We start from the raw sequence: 21,544 nt of genomic DNA, 5'->3' as shown, positions 1-21,544 counted from the left end.
TTCCTGTGGTATAGTCCACTTGAGCTTTGGATATGCATCAATTTTAGGTTCAACCACTAAATGATCTGAAAAATGAATGGACGGCGTGGATAAACCACATGCATTCACAGTGGGCCCCAACACAGTTTACTCAGTACGATAAGAGCCCACAATGCAATTTCGTGGAAAGCAGATTGCGTACTAAGTAACTCACTACGCTAAGCATACTAAGTAAACTCTATGGGGTCCACCGTGATTTATATATTTTATCCACTCCTTCCATCCATTTTATAAGATAATTTTAGGGCTTAAGCCCAAAAATGAAGCATATCCAAATCTCAAATGAACCACACCGTGGGAAACAGTGTGAATTGAAAGTCTACCATTGAAAAATTCTTGGGGGCCACAGAAGTTTTGGATCAAGCCTATATTTTTATTTTCCCTTCATCCATGTTAGTATGATCTTATGAATAGGTTAGATGATAAATAAACATCACTGTGGGGCCTAACAGGGTTTCAACTGTGGAAACCATTATTCCCACTGTTTCTTGTGGTATGATACACTTAAGCCTTTTACATGCTTCAATTTTGGGCCCAACCCCTTAAATGAGGTGTAAAAATGGATGGACGGCGTGGATAGACCACATACATTCACGGTGGGCCCAACTGAGTTTACTCGGTACGATAAGAGCGTACAACTGTGTAGATACGTGTCGTGCACAGCACGTCAACACAGCAGCTTACAACTGTGTAAACACATGTCGCGCAAAGATGAGCGGAGACGTGCCTCGAGCTCCGAGTTGTACGAACGGCTCAAATGAGATCAAAATTACATGGGCCCCACAATGATATATTTATTATATCCATACCGTTTATCCATTTTTCATGATCATTTTAGAGCATTTGAAAAAAAAAATGACCCACAGACCCAACCCGATCTGAACCGTACCCAACCCGATCCAACTCGGTTTCCTTGACCGAGTCGGACTCAGTTTGGGTCAGGCCAACCGTGCATCGGATCGGTTCGAGTCAGATGTCCCAGACTCAGTCCCAGATTGGATCGAGTTCGGGTCAGCCCACGTAGATTTCGGACCGAATCGAGTTAGACCCAATCTGATCTGACTCGGTCCGATGCCTAGCTCTACATACAAGGTACGATAAACTACATCTTAACATTTGGAAATTCTACGAAAAACTTGTAGGATATGTGGATTCGGATTATGCAGGGAACATGGACAATAAAATGTTGACTTTCGATTACACTTTTATATTAACGGGTAGAGCTATCAATTAAATGTCGAAGCTTCAGTCTATTATTGCTCTTTCTACAACCGAAGCTAAATGTATGGCACGGAAGCATTCAAGGAAATTGTTTGGTTGAAAGGAATGATGAATGAGTTGGGGCTTCAATAGAAAATCATGCTTGTGCATTATGACAATGAGTATACTATAAATTTGGCAAATAACTCAATGTATCATTCCCGGACAAAACACATTGATGTGCGTCATCATTTTATCTGGCAAATGCTAGAGTAAGGTTGTGTTACCCTTGAGAAGATTCACACCAATGAGAATCCGACGGACGTGCTTACGAAGGTTGTTCCTGCAGAGAAGTTCAAGTTTTACTTGACTTCTCTAGGCTTGGCAAAGAAGAGATAAAAACAAAGTGTGCATGAGAAACAATTATGACGGTGTTACTATTGAAGATCAGAGATAGTGATAACGGCCTAAAGTAGTGGAGATGGATGATTGAAACCACAATGGAGATTGTTGATTGAGCGCCTTCAATCTAGTGCCAAAAGGCAGAGTTCTTGATTCGATCAATAGGTTGTCAATTCAATCAAAATATTTCTAGAAATTCATGTTTGCTCGCTGGACATTTTTGGGCGTTGTTGATTCGATCCACAATCGTGTCAATTTGATTGATGGTTTGTCGAGTCATGTTGTTTGATTAACAGTCTGATTGATAGTGGACACAAGTTCTGCGTAAGTGCGGGTTTTGTTTCTAATTACGTACGGAAGTGTATAATTATGCGATTATGATGAAAATGAGAGAGAATAGTACAAAGAGAGGGTTTGAAGGGCGGCATAGGGTTTTCCATTTGTAAGTTATTCTATCTCTTGTAATTCTCCTTATATAGTGGATTGATCGTCGCTCTGTGCCATAGTTTTTTCCCGCAAGGATTTTCCACAAAAAAATATTTTGTGTTCTTTGTGGTTGCTAGTTCTTTTTCGTTCTCTATTGCGTGTTTGATTCTGTCTAAGGTTGCTTCCGTGCCCATTAATGAATTTCAGCGCCTAACAGAGTCCATAAAAAACAACTTCTACAAATGCAAAAGTCCTAACGCGTGACTCCAGTAAACCTTTCTACATGTGACTGGAATAGCAAGAGGCATATTCGATTTTTGTACACATGGTATTACGCAATTGGCTACACTTACATGGTGAATTAAAGATATTTGCATGGCCAACTATCCAAATCTCTCGCGATACGAAATCTTATGCTTAGCCACCACCTCTTTAAACCTATAAAAGTAACAATTGATGAGAAATTTAAGGTACTTACCGAACCATCACACAATCTCTCTCAGAACACAACAATGTTCTATCTTAATTTTAAACTTAGGTCATCCACTTCTATTGAGCCCTTACCCCAACAAGTTCAGATTTTAGCATAGATTAGATCCATTACTGTCTAGTATCATCGTTACAATACATTTAGGAGCAGTGTAAGTATCTATGACCATCATTGTTGGATCCCCGATCAACTGAATCCCTACTTTGAAGATTACACCAATTAAATCCTACTAGCCATTCACCTTGATTGTTTGCTTGTACAGACAATCATAAGTAATTTATCTTTTATGCTTCTCTACTTATTTTATTTTACTATAGTTGATTGTACTTAACTTAATTCTGAATCAATAAAATCAACGATTCAGCCTTTATCTTTTTATTTTAATCATCCATTATTGTGTTACTAAGAAACCTGATAACAACGATCACTTTTAAAAGAAAAGTCATTAGCTCAAGGTAAAAAGATCCTAATCGAAAGGACTAACCATCTCCTTCCAAATTGCTTCATCGTTACACATTAGTGGTTGAATAATTGGGTCAAACTTGACAAGTATGACCCTATGGCTGATTTGGCACCTGAGGTTATAAGCGTTCAATCAATTCGAGTCAAATACGACTTTGGCATACTTAGTGCTATCTTAACCGCATCTGTTTGTCTAAATATAAATCATTCGTTAACACATATCGTCTTGGTGTCTGATTGAACTACCACAATTATAAGAGTTCAATCATTCGTCACACACACACACACCACACACACACACACACACACATATAGAGTCATGCTCACATGCACACCTACGCACGTGCGCACCTTTGCACACGTGTCATGGGTATCTAATCTGAACGGTCCATGTGATGCGGAATCCCATGAAACCTCTAGGGACAAATTTTCACCCGATCTAAAATTCGGTTGGCCATAGCAAAGAGAAATGCAAATCAGGAGAGGAAACTTTCATTTTTCATGCCCATCAAAGTTTTAGATCAAAGTAAAACTTGGGCCCATGGGGTTTCACGAGGTGCTTCACATGAACGGTTCAAATTTTGAATCCACATCAAGTATGATGGGTTCTCAAAGTTCGTATGAGTATATGTGAGCATTTTATATATATATATATATATATATATATATATATATATAAAGCATTGGAACATTTCATTGGGCCCCCAAACATCAATGCAAATTACTTCAAAGTCAACGCATAACAAGCTTGAGAAATGGACAATATAGCTTTCACTGGCTCACATGCCATGTAGATGTGATACCAACCACATCTACAATTCCATATTCTAGATGCCAGTTTCTTTTATGCCGCGTCTTTTGACAATGGAAGATTGAAGTGTCCATTATTCTAAACACTTTGTTGAATTTCTTCAAATGAGTAGACAATTTCATTAGATGATTGGCCAATTCTCTGACCACGTGTGCTGATCTTTACTCTCATCCTCTCATAGAATCTCATGAACCACTTGTTCTACTTCAGAGATTTTACCAAAATGCATCATTTCAAAGATCAGGAGAGGTCAGTTCCCATCATTGCCTCATCTTCATCTGCACCGATAATGTTGGGCGGTTTTAAAAAAAAATTAATAAAAATAAAAATAAAAATAAAGTATCCTTCACCTTATCATTTCTCTATAATTTTTCTACTTATCTTCTGTAAATTATAATTTTTTTAACTGCATATAAATGGCCAGAAGTGCTTAAGAACCTTAAAGTAGGCTACAAGTGCTTCCATAAGAAGTAGAGGGAACCTACTTCCCATGAAATATTTCCAATGAGAAATGGCCGTTCATCATGGATTGGATTGGACCGTTTTAAATCATTAACGGTTCGGTTAGTTTAAATTGAGTGTCAACAGTCCAATCGCACTGATATCAAAGATGAACGGTCCAATTGTGATGAAATTGGAGATGAATGGTTGATTAGGCCAATATTATAATCAACGGCCTGATTGGACAAATGTTGGATTTGAATGGTCAAGCTCGATCAATAATAAAGATAAACGATCTGATTGGACCATCAAATATGAATTACCCAATTAGTCTAGAACTAAAGATCAAAGGTCCAAATGGGCCTATATTGAATACGAACGGTCAGTTTATGTTGAAATTAGAGATGGATGATCCAATTAGACTGATATTAAAAATCAACAAACTGATTGGGCCGATTTCAAAGAAAAGTGGTCCAATTCGGACAATATTATATATGAACCGCTGGAATGGATTAACATCACAGATGGCAATCAGGCGGCAATCCGATTAGTTTAAAATTAAAGATTAATAGTTCCATTGGACTGATATTGAAGATGAACGATCTAAATGGATGGTTATTGAAGATACAAAGTGTATTTCGGTTAAAATTGTAAATGAATGATCTGATTGCTCCAATGCTGTGATGTTGAAAATCAACGGTCCAATTGGGTCGATATTGAAGATCAATTATTAGATTGGAAGCTTTCAAAGATGAATGATATGCTTAGGGCGAAATTTGAGACGAATAACCTGGTTGAACCAATGATCAACGGTGTTTTTGGGCCAATATTGATGATCAATAGCTTAATAATGAAAATGAACACTTGATTGGATCCAATCGAACCGTTCATCTTCAATCTCAGACTGTTCATCATCCACATCTATCTCCATTTCAACAATCAAAACCGTTCATCTTCAATTGCTCCAATCGGACAGTTGATCTTCAATGTTGGACGAATTAGAACATTCTTCTTTGATATATGTCTAAATTGACCATTCATCTTTAGTATCCGTCCAATCGGACCTTTAACTTCAATATTATTCCTATTGGGCTATTGATTTTTAATATTGGCCCATTCAGACAAATCAATGACAAAAACTAGACTAACCATCTTGAGGGGCCCACCTATGATTGTGGATCAAAGGTGTGGCCCACATTGACCTAGATCATCCATCACACCCAATAATTGTCCAAAAAATAAAGAGAGAAAGAAGCAATTCTTATGAGCAAGAAGTTGTTCTTAAATAGAAATAGAATTTATTTTCAAAAGCTGGAGGCAACCAGTAGAAAGAAGGGTTGATCTCCGATACCCCCGCTGAAACTCTGCCCTCCAGCGTCCACACATCTCCAACAGGCCACTGTTGTGATTTTCAATGGGTCACCGTTGTGAATGCTGTGCAACTCCATTTTCTTACTTCAATAATACGAGTTACACCTACCTACCTTCATATACCTTCATATTTTTTATGTCGATATTGTAAATGGAAGGCCGATGAGTAATTAGATGGAATAGAGAAGACCATAACCCTAGTTTTTTCATGAAAAATAATGTAGGATAATGGATCGCCGGAGAATTAAATGGAACGTCGAAGAATATAATGGCTGAATAGTGGTGGCAGGTTCTAACACCAAAAAACCGTCCTCGTAGAGGGCTCAAGGGTCACCAAGGCAAGTGTGGCCCACACAACAGAAATCAATGGCAAAATACAAGTTTAGTTGAGTGGATATAGCTGATTTTTGCATAAGGTGAATATCATGACACCATATCTTATGGTCTATCAAATCTCTCATAAGCGATACAAAGTGGGATCTATGTGGTAGATATTTCAAGATGATGATTGAACTTATTTTGCCTCTGCTCAATCTTGAATGTCCATTTTCCATGCTATTGATTGGATGCTTGGGATCATCATATTGGCATCATTTTTGCATCACGGCTTGCTCCTAGCTGTATTAATGAAACCGTTTCACATCAAAGATAGGTCATGTCATGTACCATTTAAAAGCTTGGGAGAAGTTAGACATTAGCAAAAGCATATATATATATATATAAAGCTTCTTATATCTTCAAACATTTGAAATGCTGAAAACATGTTTGCCTTGACGAAGGTCTAATTGTTGATAAGTAATCACTTTGTTGATGAACTTCTAACCAAATAAAGTTTCAAAATCAGCCTAAACTTTCACCAATCTATTATATCATATTAGGGCCTGTTTGGCTGCCACCTTAAAATCATTTAATTTTAAATATACATCACACTGGCAAAGTTGCTGGGAAAACCACCATCCCCTTGCTTTCTGGAAAAACAGCTTGGGGAAGTGATTTATCACCTTCCACACATTTGAATGTGTTCCATGTGCCTGATAAACATACCGTCGACAGGAAATGCCATGATAAGAAAAAGCCACTCCTAAAAAACCCAGACCAGTAGACCACAATCATGGACACAACCTTAATCATAAGCGTTGTGTTCTAATAGAGACAGACATTGCTGGTTATCAGCATCTGATTTACTCATTTTCGGGTGGCACCCAAACACCCTCAGTAGTTTGGAGTGGCTGATAGAAATACATGTTACATTTGTTTAGTTCATTGAAACTGCTAGATTACACCTTACGCCTAGGTCTGGCTGACTTTTGGAGGCGCATTAGCAAACTTCCATGAGCTTTTGTAAAGTTTGTAATTGATTCGAGGGCCCGCAACCTCATCCACAGGCACTGCACCTGATATTTCTTTCAAGTCTACTTCTGTAAGCTTCACCTCCAAGGAGCCAATGTTATTGTATAGGTTGTTGACCTCAGTTGTCCCTAGAGAAATTGAAGCAACAAGCAGGACTAAAGTTAGATTAGCAACTAACAAAATCTCCAAGGGTCTGTTTGGGCAGGGGCCTTGATCCCGATTTCGGAGGGCCACATACCCTCCATGTCAGATTCCTTCACATGCAAGCAGAGCTTTGCTTAAACACAATAATTATGCAAAGTTTTTGAAAACTAAAAAGATCGAGAATTATGATTAATTGGGGAAAAGTGCCACTCCACACTTAGAAACCTGATGTGGAGCACCTGGGGCCCGCCAAAATCAAGATTAACATTTAATCTAGATTCTGTGTGACCCATACCCAAATGGGCCCTAGTCAAACATCTAACTTTATGCTCATAATAAAAATTCCTTATTATTGACTCAGCTTCTACATATTTCATCTGGTCATAATACATCACTCACTACCTTTGCAGGGTGTGTAGCAGTGAATTGAAGCAATTGATTCAAGATCTGAGGCATTGGGTGGATTTTCCCTCGAACTCCCACGGAAATCGATGAACATGGAAAACAGTGGAAATGAAAGGAGGACAAGTTGATTTACGTTGTTTGTTTTTCAGGTTGATTTCCAATGCAATGAACCCAAAGTCAATGGTCAACAATGAGAGGTGTCTCACATTATCATGGAAATGCCAATGAATTAGCTTTTTGAGAGGAAACCTAAAAAGCTACCTTTCCAAGGAAAAGTGTAACCACAAGAGTCAATTTCCACAACTACTTTTACATTACAAATGGCAAAAGACACCATATCTGTAATAATAATAAAATGATTTCATAAGTAATCCTTCCCAAACAACCCATTAGGAATTCATTGTGATAAAATGAGCTCAATTTTGTTGGCTTCAAATTTTAGCAAACACATGGAGATCTGAAACAGTTTCACAAGATGTCTTGAGTGGTGAGGTAGACTGTTTAGACAGCTAAAGATGGGAAAATTATTGATATCATGACTAAGGACTAAGGAGCTTCTGTAAACTAAGCTTGTACACCTCCAAGCACAGTTGGGGATGGTTCAAATGAATGCATTGAAGGGATTGTGGCAATGAATGTCATTATTGTTATTTCAGTTAGTTTTTACATAGCATTTTCTTCATGTCAAGTGCAATTCTCAGTATGTCTCTTCTTTGTGGCCCTAGGTGTTAGTTTTGTGCGCCCTGGAAAGTCAATGATTGATCTTGACAGTTAATTATGATGACATGGATCCTCTGTGGACATGTAATTAATATGTGGATTACCTTGACCGTACATGTATTCATGGGTTAAAGGAGAAGGTTTCCTCTGCTGTCCTTAGGAACTTGAATATGGGCACAACAGCCATTGGCCAAGGGAGAGTTGTTCTCCATAGAACTCAATACCTTGTTATTCCATCACCACCTAGTAGGTTTTAGGATGAACCAGTAGTTATTCTTACATGGTCATCCTATGTAAGGGGATTAATAAAGAGTTTGGATGTAAAGTCTCCACCATCGGGCTTGACAATGAATTGGTGCCTCATATAGGAGTGTAAGAGTTCATCTGTATGAGTTCTTTTTTCTTTTAAGATGGGTATGAGTTCTTGTTATGAGACCCTTTGGATAGTTACAGCATTGCTTCATGTCTCTGGATCGGGAGGCCCATCATGTCCAGTGCGAATTGACTTGCGTGTATACCACTTTGACTAATCCTTAAGCCTAAGGATATATGGGGGAGTTCAAGTTCATTAACCTTCCTCACATTGTCACTTTAGTGGCTCCATATGTGGGTGCAGTTGGGTGTATGCATTAGGATATAGTTGAGATCCATCTGACCCAACAAGGATTGGTTGCCTAGGAACACTTTTATTGCATAAATCCTAATGATCTGCCATCCATCAAGTTGTGTTTTAGCTAGGCCCAGAACTAGGATGATTTTAAATGTTTTCAACTGTTGATTTTTTTTCTAATCGCTAAAAAGGCTTTAATAATGCTTGATAACTATCTAATGGTTAAAATCTTATTACGTGATTTGCTTGGGTATTGGATTGAGGGTGGAAGGTTGTTGTTAGTAGAGGGATTGAGTTAATTTGGGTACATGGATAAGCAGGATCACAGACTTCTGACATAGTAGGGCATACAGAGGTCTGAAGAGTTGATGTGTATCATAATTGGTGCATCTCCTCACACCGTCTCCTGATATATACATCCTATACCAGAGAGGATGCATATATCAGTCTACTTTGGAGGATCAGCAACCGTACTGTCCACATCATGATCTACAATTTACATCAAGGTATGATCTCTACCATTCGTTTGTATATTCTAAATTTTGATTGTATTCTACATATGAATCCTAGGGCACATTTAATCATTATTGGTAGTAAAAGGTGTAAGCTTCCACGTTTCATAACAACCTAATAACCCATACACTCCCTTAGTAGTAAAGAGTGGATAATGAAAATTCATGTGACATTATTCAGTTCATAGAAATTGCTTGATAACAACTTACGCCTGGGTCTGGCTAACTTTTGCAGGTGTATTAACAAACTTCCACGAGCTTTTGATAAAGCCTTCATAGATGCTAAGGCCTGCAACCTCGTCCACTGGCACCGCATCTGAAATTTCTTTCAAGTCTGCTTCTGTAAGCTTCACCTCCAAGGAACCAATGTTATCATCTAGGTTCTTGACCTTAGTTGTCCCTAGAGAAATTCAAGCAACAAACTAAAAAGTTAGCTTATCAACTTACAAAATCTCTGAGGGTCTGTTTGGATAAGGGCCTTGATCCCAATTTTGGAGGGCCCATAACCTCCATGTTAGATTCCTTCACATGGAAGCAAAGCTTCGCTTAAACACAATTTTTAAAGTTTTTTAAAACTAAAAAGATCAAGAATTATGATCAATCAGGGAAAAAATGTCACTCCGTGCTTGTAAATTTGACGTGGAGCATGTGGGGCCTGCCAAAATCAAGATTAAGGTTAAATCCAAATACTGTGTGATCCCTACCCAAATGGGCCCTAGTCAAACATCTAATGATATGGTTGTTATGGGTAAAAATGAACTGACTAAAGAGAAGTCAGCTCGGACATCTCAGCAGGACACGAGGTCGGCCAACGCCGATCATAACCAATGAGCTCCTCAATGGCCAAGGAAGAGAGGTCAGCCAAAACCACATCGGCCTCGGCAGCTCAGCTCAGCCTTAACAGATCAACTCGGCCTCAGCATCTCAGCTCGACCTCAACAGGTCAGCTCGGCCTCAACAGGTCAGGTCAGCTCAGCTCAGCCTCAGCAGCTTAGCTTGGCCTCGGCAGCTCAGCTCGGCCTTAACAGGACAGGTCAGCTCGGCCTTAACAGGTCAGGTCGACCTCGACAGGTCAGCTCGGCCTCGACAGATTAACTCGGCCTCAACAGGTTAGCTCGGCCATGACTTTCTCAGGATTCGACACTTGATCTTATCTTCACCAAAGATCGTGTGAAACGTCCACTAAACGCATGCCTATAATTCAGGAAACGTCTCCACCCACGTAATCAACTCTTGCCCTATAAATAGAGGACCTATCTACAGTGAAAGGTATGCAATATCTCACCCCCTAAGCCCCAGCTACACTACTTAGACCCAGATTCCTAGCCTGACTTTGGCATCAGAGAGTCCCCTACTCTAGTCAGGGTCTCCTTTGTCCTTCTCTTGTGCAAGCTTATAGGGCTCGGTGCGAGTGCTTGGAGCTCGGCGAGGGTGAACCAGATTTTTGCATCAACAATGCTCATAATAAAAGTTTCTCATTATTGACTCTGCTTCTAGCCTTCTACATATTTCATCATGTCAGAATACATAACTAACTTTGCAGGGTGTGTTGCAATGAATTGAAGCAATTGATTCAAGATCTGAGGCATAAGGTGAGTTTTCCCTTGAACTCTCATGGAAATCGGTCAACATGGAAAACAGCAGAAAGGAAAATGTAATCACAATAGTCAATTTCCACAGCAATTTTTTTACAGTACAAACAGCGAAAATCTCTTTACAGTACAAACAGCGAAAATCTCTCTCTCTCTCTCTCTCTCTCTCTCTCTCTCTCTCTCTCTCTCTCTCTCTCTCTATCTCTATATATATATATATATATATATATTTGTCCCTTGATAGAGTGGAATAGCAGAATAGGATTCACGTAGCCAACCCCAATTAGTTCGGATAAGGCTTGGATGATTATTATTCCTCAACAATGAAACTACTCTATTGCCATGATAGAAGATCCCTAAATGGAATCTCCTCATGGTCCAAGGACAGAAATCTCACCTTCATCTCCTTCCAAGCAGTCATAGTAAGGAGCCTGCTATGTCTCACATCCACCTCAACTTGATACTACCAGTTCCTAGCCGACCATTTCAACCATGGTTAAAAGACTCAGGAAATCAGACCGATTAATTCAGCCCTGAGTCAAGTAGGAACTCGCCCAAGTCGGGGCTGAATTGTCTCCAACTAGCCCGAGTCAGCCGTGACTCGGGGAATTGAATTTGATCGGGTACTGCCACACCAAAGCCAATCAGACAAGTTGTATCAGACTCTCCGAGTCTTTAACCATGCTTCTAATTCCATTGCCACAAGTTGTAGATTTACCTCAATCATGGAAGGCATCTGGAATGGAGTCTCCCAGAGTACAACACAAGATAACAGCTAAGAAAATCATCGGGAGTATGGAAGCCCAACCCTGAATACGCCAACTCAGATTAAAGACAATCGATCTCCAAGAGAAGTTAACTTTGATAGATAGTGCAGCAAACTTTCTAATATTTAAAGTTCTAAAGTTCAGTAGTTTTATCTAATTATAAGTTCTGTTAGTTTTCTTAAACTGTCACCAATATGGTTGATCTTGAGTTTTGTTGTTGTTGTTGTTGTTGTTGTTGTTGTTGTTGTTATGATTAACTGAAATTTATTAGAATGCCCGCCATGAGGCAGGAAAAGAACACGACACAACGCTAACACCCCAAACGAGAAGAAACAGAAGCAGCCATAGCTGCATTAACAAAAGGAGCCCAACCCTTTACAGAACCTTTAACTATACATATCACTCCATCAACCAAAGTCCTGTTTCTGAAACATCCCTCGTTCCTTTCCTTCCAGATAGCCAAAAAATGGCCAAAATGAGAAGCCACCAAACAATATTTCCAACTTTCCCATTCCACCACCATGCCATGCCGAAAGAAGTTCTTCCACCAATTCTGACACGAACCAAGCCACTTGATCCACGGCCAAAAAATAATCCCCCACTCTCCCAGCGAAACTACAGTGGATAAATAAATGGTCGATAGACTCCATGTCCGACATGCACATCAAACAAATATTAGGGGAGCACAAGACATCGCCGTTGCAGATTATCAATCATCAACACTCTTTTTCCACCCACCAACCAGACAAAAGCCACCACTTGAGGAGGGGCACCATAAAACCAGTGATGAAACGGGTGGGAAAGACCAAAAAAAGTAATTGATTCTGCTATAGAGGTTAATAGAAAGCAAATGGAGAATTTCCTAAAACAATGATTGAAGGATCAGCCTACTTGAGATGATTCAGCAGATCAATATACTCAACAGCCTCTTCATCTGAAAGGCTCTTATGACAAGGAGGATTCCAAATGATCAGATCGCCATACGTAGAAAACAACCAGAAACTGTAATGAAGCGATCAGGGGCAAGAGAAGCTATTCTTGGGAAGATGTCTTGGAGCGCCCTTTCACCACACCAAATATCCATCCAGAAACGGATGCAATTCCCAGAACCAACAACGAAAGCAATCTTCCTGTGGACTAGATGTTCTATAGACGCTATTGCTTTCCATAAGCTAGAGGCACAATAAAGAGAGGATCTCTAAACAAACCAATCACCCTCTTGGGCTCCATACTTGCTAGCGATAACTTCTCTCCAAAGCCTACCTACTTCAGTGTCAAATTTCCAGTGCCACTTCCCAAGGAGAGCCAATGGCTTACAAACCTCCTCCCATTGGAGAAGGTGGAATTTCTAACCATTCATATTCCCTCTCCATAAGAAGTCCCTTCTCAACTTTTCAAGCCTATTCAAGACTGACTTGGGGCACTTGAACAAAGACATGAAATACACTAGCATGTTCGAAAAAGCTACTTTAATGAGAAGCAACCTTCCTCCCAAAGAAAGATATCTACATTTCCAGCTAGCCAATTTTCTTTCTATTCTTTCAATGACCTTGTCCCACAAATACTTCACAGGCTTACCGATACACAAAGGAAGATAGACCGACCTTGCACCCAAATACATTTTCCAAAAAAAGCCTCATTAGGTGCACCCCCAACATCTCACTCTTGGCCACATTAATCTTCAACCCCAACACTGCTTCGAAATATACTAGAATTTTCCTAAGATTATCAATAGAAGTTGCATCCACATCACAAAATAAAAGAGTATCATCCGCATATTGGATGTGAGTGATTTGAGGTCCACCATCGGAAACTTTGAAGCCATTAACCAGACCACTCTCCTCCCCTCTAGAGAGCATCTTGCTAGGAGCCTCACCAACAACCACAAAGAGAGAGAGAGAGAGAGAGAGAGAGAGAGAGAGAGAGAGAGAGAGAGAGAGAGAGAAGAATGGGGGTCCCCTTGCCTCAGACCCCTAGCAGCCCCGAAAAAGCTCTTGGGCGATCCATTAACCAACATGGAAAAACAGGCAGATTGAATGCAAGACTGCATCCAACCCCTCTACTTTTGGCTGCAACATTCAATCCAACATATACTCCAAAAACTCCCATAAATTCCAAAAACTTATAATCAACGTGATCGTAGGCCTTTTCCAAATCCATCTTGCAAACCACACCGCTTCTCCTCTTTCTGTATCTTGAATCAATGCATTCATGAATAATAAGGGTGTCAAGGATCTGCCTATCCATGACAAAGGCCCCTTAGTTTTCAGCAATAATCTTAGATAAAACTCCTTGAAAACTTAACATATGGTCCCCCATAAGGCTCATAGGGCAAAAGTCTTTCAGTTGTTCTACTCTTTCAAGCTTCGGAATGAGAGCAATAAAAGAGGCCCCAACATCGGCGGATAGTCCACTTCGGTCATAAAATTCAAAAACAAAATCCATGACGTCCTTTTTAAGAATATTCCAAAAAAATATAGAAGAAGGCAATCCGTCAAGACCAGGAGCTTTTGTCTCCACACATTGAGTCAATAACAACTTTAACCTCTTCTACTGAGAATGACATTTCAAGAGAAGAAGCCTCCACTTCTAGAAGCTTATCAATAACCAAATAGTCAAGCCGAAGCCTATTCTAAACATCAACCGAAAGCAAGTTGCTCTAAAAGTTAACAATAGAGTCATTGCATGAATTGCATTCAAATCATGGAGTAGTTGATTATTGAATTACTTGCCTCATCATGGGATTATCAAGCGGGGGTTCCCTTGTCTACATGGCAAGGATGATTTGTTTCGATGGGATTGTCAATCAAAGGTCCCTTTGTATACATGACAAGGATTATTTAATTTGATGGGACAAGCGAGGCTTCCCTTGAGAGCACCTCAAGGATGATCTATTTCGGTGGGATTATCGAATCGGGGTTCCCTTAACCTACATGGCAAGGATGATTTGTGGTGGGATTATCGAGCAGGGGTACCCTTGAGAGCACCTCAAGGATGATTGCATATTTCGGTGGAATTATCGAGCGAGGGTGCCCTTGAAGATCATATCAAGGATGACTTGCATTTCATTCATCGATGGGATTATCAAGCGAGGGTTCCCTTGAGGATCATCTCAAGGATGACTTACATTTCATGCGTCGGTGAGATATTAGAGCGAGGGTTCCCTTGACTATATATCTTATATAATTCATGAATCATGACATCATACTTATTTCATTATAAATTGATTCATGCATCCAAGCTTTGCATCTTGTCACATATTGAATCGTTGTTTACTTGCCTCCATCATGTCTGTTTCAAACTGTAGTGGATATGATTTCACTAGGCTTCTAGCTCACCCATATTTGATAACTCTTACAGGTTTTTAAGATAAGAGAGAGGCAGAAGATGAAGAATACCTTGATGGCTACTTTCAATAGATTTTAGTACTTTTTTATCTAAGAACTTCTAATAAACTTAAAAGTAGAGAATCGTGTAAGGGATTTAATAGTAGTAGAGGAGTTAGATTGTGGATTCATGAAGTTTATTTGAAGTTTAAATATTACTGATTATGGTTTAGATTATTTAATTATGATTTGGTGTTCTAGCGGAGTAGCGGTTTAGGAAAAGAGCATGTGCAAGGACCTCGTTCGCCCTGAGGTGCAAGAGGTCCAAGGAGTCGATAGGCAGTCGACGCATGGCAGGAGCTTCTCTGAGGCAGTACAGGAATCCGGCTCCTCCGCTTTGAGACTGGGTTCAGTAGTAGGTTCAGAGTCAAGCCTAACTCGAACCTTGCCCCACCTTTCGTCTCGCAGTCATGTGCTATGCTCTCGACTGATTCCAGGGACATGTCTTCTTCAAGAAGATTCATCTCTCCCTCGGGAGCCCGAACCTCTTTTTAAAAAGGAGATACCTGTTGCGGCCAATGTTATCAAAATCATACGATTCACGATTCATATCGTACGTTTCATATAGTATAATATGGGTGTACAATTTGAATCATACACCCAAATTGTAAATCATAAATCATCGTACGAATATCGTATCGAATTGTAAGATAATTATAAGGTGCAAAAATGGGCCTAAAAATACTTAAAATTTAATTTATTATTATTTTTATTCAATTTTTTCCTTTTCTTTGTACCATTTTGTTCATAAAATATGAAAAATGCTCTCCCCTGTTAAAAATGTCTTATTTTTTCTTTAGAGAAAGAGAGAGAGCAAAGAGGAGATTTGGGAATTTTGATATTCAAAAACCCAAAACAAAGAAATCAAGATATCTTTTGATTCACAATGGAATCGAATGTCATTTTTTCTAACATGTCTACACTCTAGAAAGGTACAAAACAAAATTTGTAAGGGCTCTTGTATGCTTTTTATGGTAAATTTTTCAAAAGAAAACAAAGGAAAAAAGACAAGAATCATTTACTATCATGATATGTATACCATATATATTTTCTCAATTAATAATATGATATGTATTACTTTTTTGGTACATGTTGATGTTAAATGGATGATTGATGCGTTTTTAATCTTTTATGATTTACTTGTATCTTTTCATCTCTTTTCTATATATTTTTTGTAAATAAATAAACTTACGATTTACAATATGAGTTGCCATTCAATACGATTCAACCCCTATTACAATTTGCGATACGATAATGATTTTGACAACATTGGTTGCGGCTGACGCGTGTAGGAACGAGAGAGCAGATTTTTCAGCTCAATGGTGCAGATTCGAGACATTTGTTAACTTGTGCAAGAAGGGCGTGTGGATTCTGACTCTTACACCCGACTTAAGGTTCTCACATGACAAAGCCCTTAATCCAACTCAAGTGTGTTTCGTGGACTCATTTGATGGTTCAGGGGACTTTTCGGAAGGGAATTCGGAATCTCTTCTCAACTTGTTAGAGAGTTATGGGGATTCAGACCTTGAGTCTCTAGAGGAGGATGGATGACTTCTCTACTATGGCTCTCCATCTAGTTCCACCCCTGCAGCAGATTTAGACAGTCACTTATCCTTCTACATTCATGAATCGAGGGCAGACAGAACCTTAGCAATAGTTGAAGATCCTTCACTTCAAGGGAGGATGGGAGTTGACATGACGATGTCCATTGGCTACTCGGTAGAAGACCTCCTAGAAACACATTTGTCTATCACCCCTCTCTGCTTGGAGATAGGCTCGGATCCTGCTGACTGGGAGAACCCAGACCTCTTAGTGATTAGGGTGGCACATCCAGTCGAAGGCTCTAGGAGTTCCATTCCTGATAAGCATTTTCAATGGGCTAAAGACGTGTTGGAAAGAGAGAGGGTTCGAGCAAGTCTATCATTCAACGCCAAAGACGAGGACATTCACGATTTCTTCAAGTTCGTGCAAGGGAAGGCAGCTCAACAGCAGCAAGAACAATAGAATCTGAGGTGTAAGAGATCACCTAAAGGCATGAGAAAACTGATGAGTCTAGGGTGCTCCATTAATTACGATATTGCAGCTAAAATCAATGGTGGCAAGAGGTCAAGACCAGGGAAGGGTTGTGATCAATGATAATTATGTCTTGGAACGTAAGGGGCCTGGGATGCAAAGTAAAGACAACTCAAGTCAATAAGGTGTGCAAGAATTCGAAAGCAGCAATTGCCAATTGTGATGATTCAGGAATCTAAGCTTCAGTCCATTTCCCCAAGTACGATTGAGTCTATCTGGAATGTCAAGCATTTTGATTGGGTTTCTGCTAATGACGTGGGCGTTGCAGGAGGGATTATCCTCATGTGGAACACCAACAGATGTTGAAAGATAGACTCCTCTGTCAGTTCTTTTTCTGTTTCAGTTTTGCTTTGCGATCTTTCATCAGATTTCCATTCGATTATGGCATCTGTGTATGGCCCATGTGCGAAAAATCCCCACAGTCTGTCTTCAGAGGAGCTTGACTCGGTGAGAAATAGATGGGGATACCTTTGGTGTATTGGCGGTGACTTTAATGTCGTCCGATTCTCCTTCGAGAAATCCAACGGGGGGGGCGGATCATTAGCAATATGGCCAACTTCTCTGATTGGGTGAATCATCATCAGATGATGAATCTACCTATGGAAGGAGCCAAATTTACGTTGTCAAATGGTCAGGAATGTGCAACTATGAGGCGTCTCGACAGATTTCTGGTGTCCGTTGATTGGATTGAGAAATACCCTCTTGCGGTTCAACGTGGGCAGCCTAGAATGGTTTCTGAGCATCACCCAATTGTCCTTCAAGTATCAGAGGACAATTGGGGACTTAGACCTTTTAGATTTGAAACGGCTTGGTTAGAAGTGGAAGGATTTGGTATGTTCGTGGCAGATTGGTGGGAATCTTTTGTGGTGGAGGGTTGTGTTGGGTTCAAAATATGCAAGAAGCTCGAGCTCTTAAAAGAAAAGATCAATGGGTGGGAAAAAAAAAAAAAAGAGGTCGTGGGGGCTAGGGAGGTTGAATTCGAAAAGATGGTTGATCAGATTCATGATCTAGATTTAGCAGAAAAAAGCGGTGCCCTTTCAGTAGTAGATAATGGAATTGACATCTTTTTATGCACAAAAAACCAAAAAGAAGATCAAGTGGCAGCAGAGATCTAGGGCGATTTGGCTCAAAGTGGGCGACAAGAACACTCGTTTCTTTCACAGTTTTGCAAGTGCCAGGGCTAGGGACAACAGAATTGGGTCCCTATTGTTAGATGGCGCCACTATCTCGAATTGGGAGAGGATCTCTTATTCTTTTGCGCCACTATCTCAGATAAGGAGAGGATCTCTTATTCTTTTGCACCACTATCTCGGATAAGGAGAGGATCTCTTATTCTTTTACTTCTTATTACATGAATCTTCTTTCTGCCAAGAAGTGGGGAAGACCGACATGGACAGTGTTCGATTTAGGCAAATGATGAGACAGCAATCGCGGCTCTAGAAAAACCAATTCTCGAAGAGGAAGTGCTTGCAATGGTGCGGCCAATGTGTAGGGATAAAGCCCTGAGCCCGAATGGCTTCCCCATTTTGTTTTTTCAGAAATTTTAAGGTGTTGTTGGGAAGGATGTGATGGATTTTTTGTCGGAATTCTTTGAGCGGGGACGTTTATCTTCCGAATTGGGAGCTACTTTCATTGTGCCAATTCCTAAGATCGAAGGAGTAGAACAGTTTAAAGACTTCAGACCGATTAGTCTCATTGGAGCGCCTTACAAGATTTTGGCTTCCAGATTCAAGGAAGTGCTCTCTAATGTGATTTCCAACAACCAAGGGGCCTTCGTAGCAGATAGGCAGATTCTAGACAACGCTTTGATAGCTCATGAATGCATAGATGTAAGATTTGGGAAAAATAAAAGTGGGTTAGTGCATAAGCTTGACATCGAAAAGGCTTGCGACCATGTGGACTGAGAATTCTTGGACTACATGCTCATGAGGTTGGGGTACGATCAGAAGTGGATGAGTTGGATTAAGTCTTGCATCCAATCCCCCTCCTATTCCATTCTTATCAATGGGTCGCCTAAGGGCTATTTTCAATCCTCTAGAGGTTTGAGCAGGGGGATCCCTCACCCCCCTACTTGTTTGTAGTCGTGGGAGAAGCTTTTAGTGTTATGTTGCAGAGACGAGAGGAGTTTGGATTATTCCAAGGCTTCAAGGCTGCTTGAAATGGACCCCATATCTCTCACCTTCAATATGCGGATGGTACACTTCTATTCTGTGAGGCAGAGGCAAGTGCAATGGACAATATCTGTAAACTGACTATTTTCTTTGAGGCAGTGTCAGGTCTGAAGGTTCATGTCACAAAATCAGAGTTTCTTGGCATTCATGTAGGGGAGGAACAACTCCAAAATCTTGCAAATATTTTCAAGTGCAAATCTGGCCGTCCACTTATCTTGGATTGCCACTTTGTTTGGGAAAACTGCATATCCATCTTTAGGACAGAGTGATAGAGAGAGTTGAAAGGAAGCTTGCTTGCTGGAAGGGTCATTGTATGTCATTTGGGGAGCGTCTAATCCTCATCAAGATAGCATTCTCAAACATGCCCATCTATTTCCAGTCCTTGTTCCGATGCCTGAAGTCGGTTCTATCTAGGCTTGAAAAGTTGAGAAGACAATATATGTGGAATGGCAATAGTCAAGGGAAGAAAGTTCATATCCTCAAGTGGGCCGAGGTGTGTAGGCCGATTAAGGAGTGGTAGGCATCAAACCATTGGGGGACATGAACACCGCTTTATTAGGAAAGTGGGTTTGGAGGTTTGGAGCAAAGGAAGGAAAGTTGTGGAAAGTAGTAGTGGCCAATAAATATGGGACACAAGAAAGCGGTTGGTTCATGAAATCCTCTTCGCTTTATCGGGTCTCCACCGTTTGGAAAGTGGTGGCGTCTACTAAATATTTTGTTCATAGGGGCACCTCTTTCGCATTAGGAAAAGGGTCTTGCATTTGTTCTTGGGCTAACAAGTGGTGTGGTGATTAGGAATTGTAGGCTATGTTTTAGAGAATTGCTAGGCTGACCCCCGACCGATTCATCTCGGTAGCTGATTGTTTCTTGGTTATGGGGGAAGCGGTGGTTTGGACGCTGCCTTGTCACAGAGATCGATGAATTCTCTAGCCTTCAAGACTTTCTTAGAAATGTCAAGATTAATCCTATTGAGGAAGACTCTATGGTGTGGGCTAGAAATGCTTCCGAGAAGTTCTCCGTTAAATCGTTATTCGAGGTAGTTTTAGATTCCACACATCGTATCCCATGCCATCCGTTTCATCATTAGTTTTATGGAGGCTCGAGTGTCGATTTTCGTTTGGTCGGTCTGTCAAAAGCAAATCCTTACGATAGATAACTTGCAGAAGAGGGCGATGATTCTTCCAAATATTTGTTGCATGTGCATGTGCAATGAGGAGATGATTAATCATCTCTTTATCCATTGTCCCATTGCCTTTAAGGTGTGGAGTCACTTTTTTTTGTTGTTTTGGTCAACGTGGGTGATGCCGATGTTGGTGGTGGACGATCTTCTTTGGGCGTGGCATGGTGGAGATGTTGGGAGGTCCAGTAAAGCTAGGTGTAGACTCCTCATTATGGTAGTGTTCTAGGCTATCTGGGGCGCAAGAAATCGTTGTTGTTTCAACAATGTTCAAGCAACGGCTGAGGAGGTTATTTGTATAGCCTTTGTGTTTAGATAGATGGGTGTGATTGCGCCTCCTAGTGTTGTATTCTTTGCTCGTTGATTCGAGCTTTCTGATAAATTGTTTGTTACTTCTCAAAAAAAAAAAAAAAGTATGGTTTGGTTTAGAAACGTGATGATTTGAATGAGAATGTGATGAATGAATGCATGAAATATTAGTTCACACCCTAGAACTTGAGATCAAGGTCAACGTACTCGGGTTCTGAATTTCGAGACATGACACTACTTTTAACGAATTGAAAGAATTCGGCCACGTCCTCGCCGTCCGCTCCGAGAGACATCCCCACCAAGCCCCCAACCCTTACGTCTTTAGACCATTGGAAGTTTGGAACTATTCTATTGTTACTGCATCTACTAGAGGTGGCTCTTGGCTCCCCGAAGAAATTGCATATTGTACCAGAGCATCTGATTCCCTTCCATCAATTGAAATAGTGGCCCGAAGAGGAGTGATGTTGACAGCATCTTCTAAAAATATCCCTATATTCGGACCCCCCGCCATAAGCTCCTCCAAAGCTCCCTATGGTTGTTCTGTAACTAGAACTTCTGAAACAGCCCATTGATCTGCTTGAGGGAAACTACCCTCGCTCGTTGCCTCGTCTACATTCTCATCGGTGCCTGCTGGAAGAATCCGCGAACAAGAAAATTCATATAGGAAGAGAAAGGTCTCCCCGACT

General features: G+C 40.4%; 1 protein-coding gene across 5 annotated transcripts in view; it reads right to left on the bottom strand.

The window, feature by feature from the left end:
* Nucleotides 1–6,009: 6,009 nt before the first annotated feature.
* LOC131232552 (perakine reductase-like) overlaps nucleotides 6,010–21,544 on the bottom strand; it is a 30,575-nt gene continuing 15,040 nt past the window's right edge. For 2 of the 5 annotated variants that reach the window (XM_058228856.1, XM_058228855.1), the window contains exons 7-9: nucleotides 9,594–9,783; nucleotides 7,171–7,246; nucleotides 6,744–7,067 (exon numbers count right to left, since the gene is read on the bottom strand). In XM_058228856.1, the coding sequence (XP_058084839.1) occupies nucleotides 6,933–7,067; nucleotides 7,171–7,246; nucleotides 9,594–9,783 (401 nt within the window). In that variant the 3' untranslated portion in view covers nucleotides 6,744–6,932. Of the gene's footprint in view, nucleotides 6,261–6,743; nucleotides 7,121–7,170; nucleotides 7,247–9,593; nucleotides 9,784–21,544 lie in introns of those variants that run through there. The other 3 variants (XM_058228857.1, XM_058228859.1, XM_058228858.1) reach the window with 3 other exon arrangements.

This window comes from Magnolia sinica, chromosome 18, assembly GCF_029962835.1.
Source record: "Magnolia sinica isolate HGM2019 chromosome 18, MsV1, whole genome shotgun sequence".
In the NCBI taxonomy this organism is placed as follows: domain Eukaryota; kingdom Viridiplantae; phylum Streptophyta; class Magnoliopsida; order Magnoliales; family Magnoliaceae; genus Magnolia; species Magnolia sinica.
Note: the sequence above shows the minus strand (reverse complement) of the source record. Positions and strands in the feature narration are given on the sequence as shown.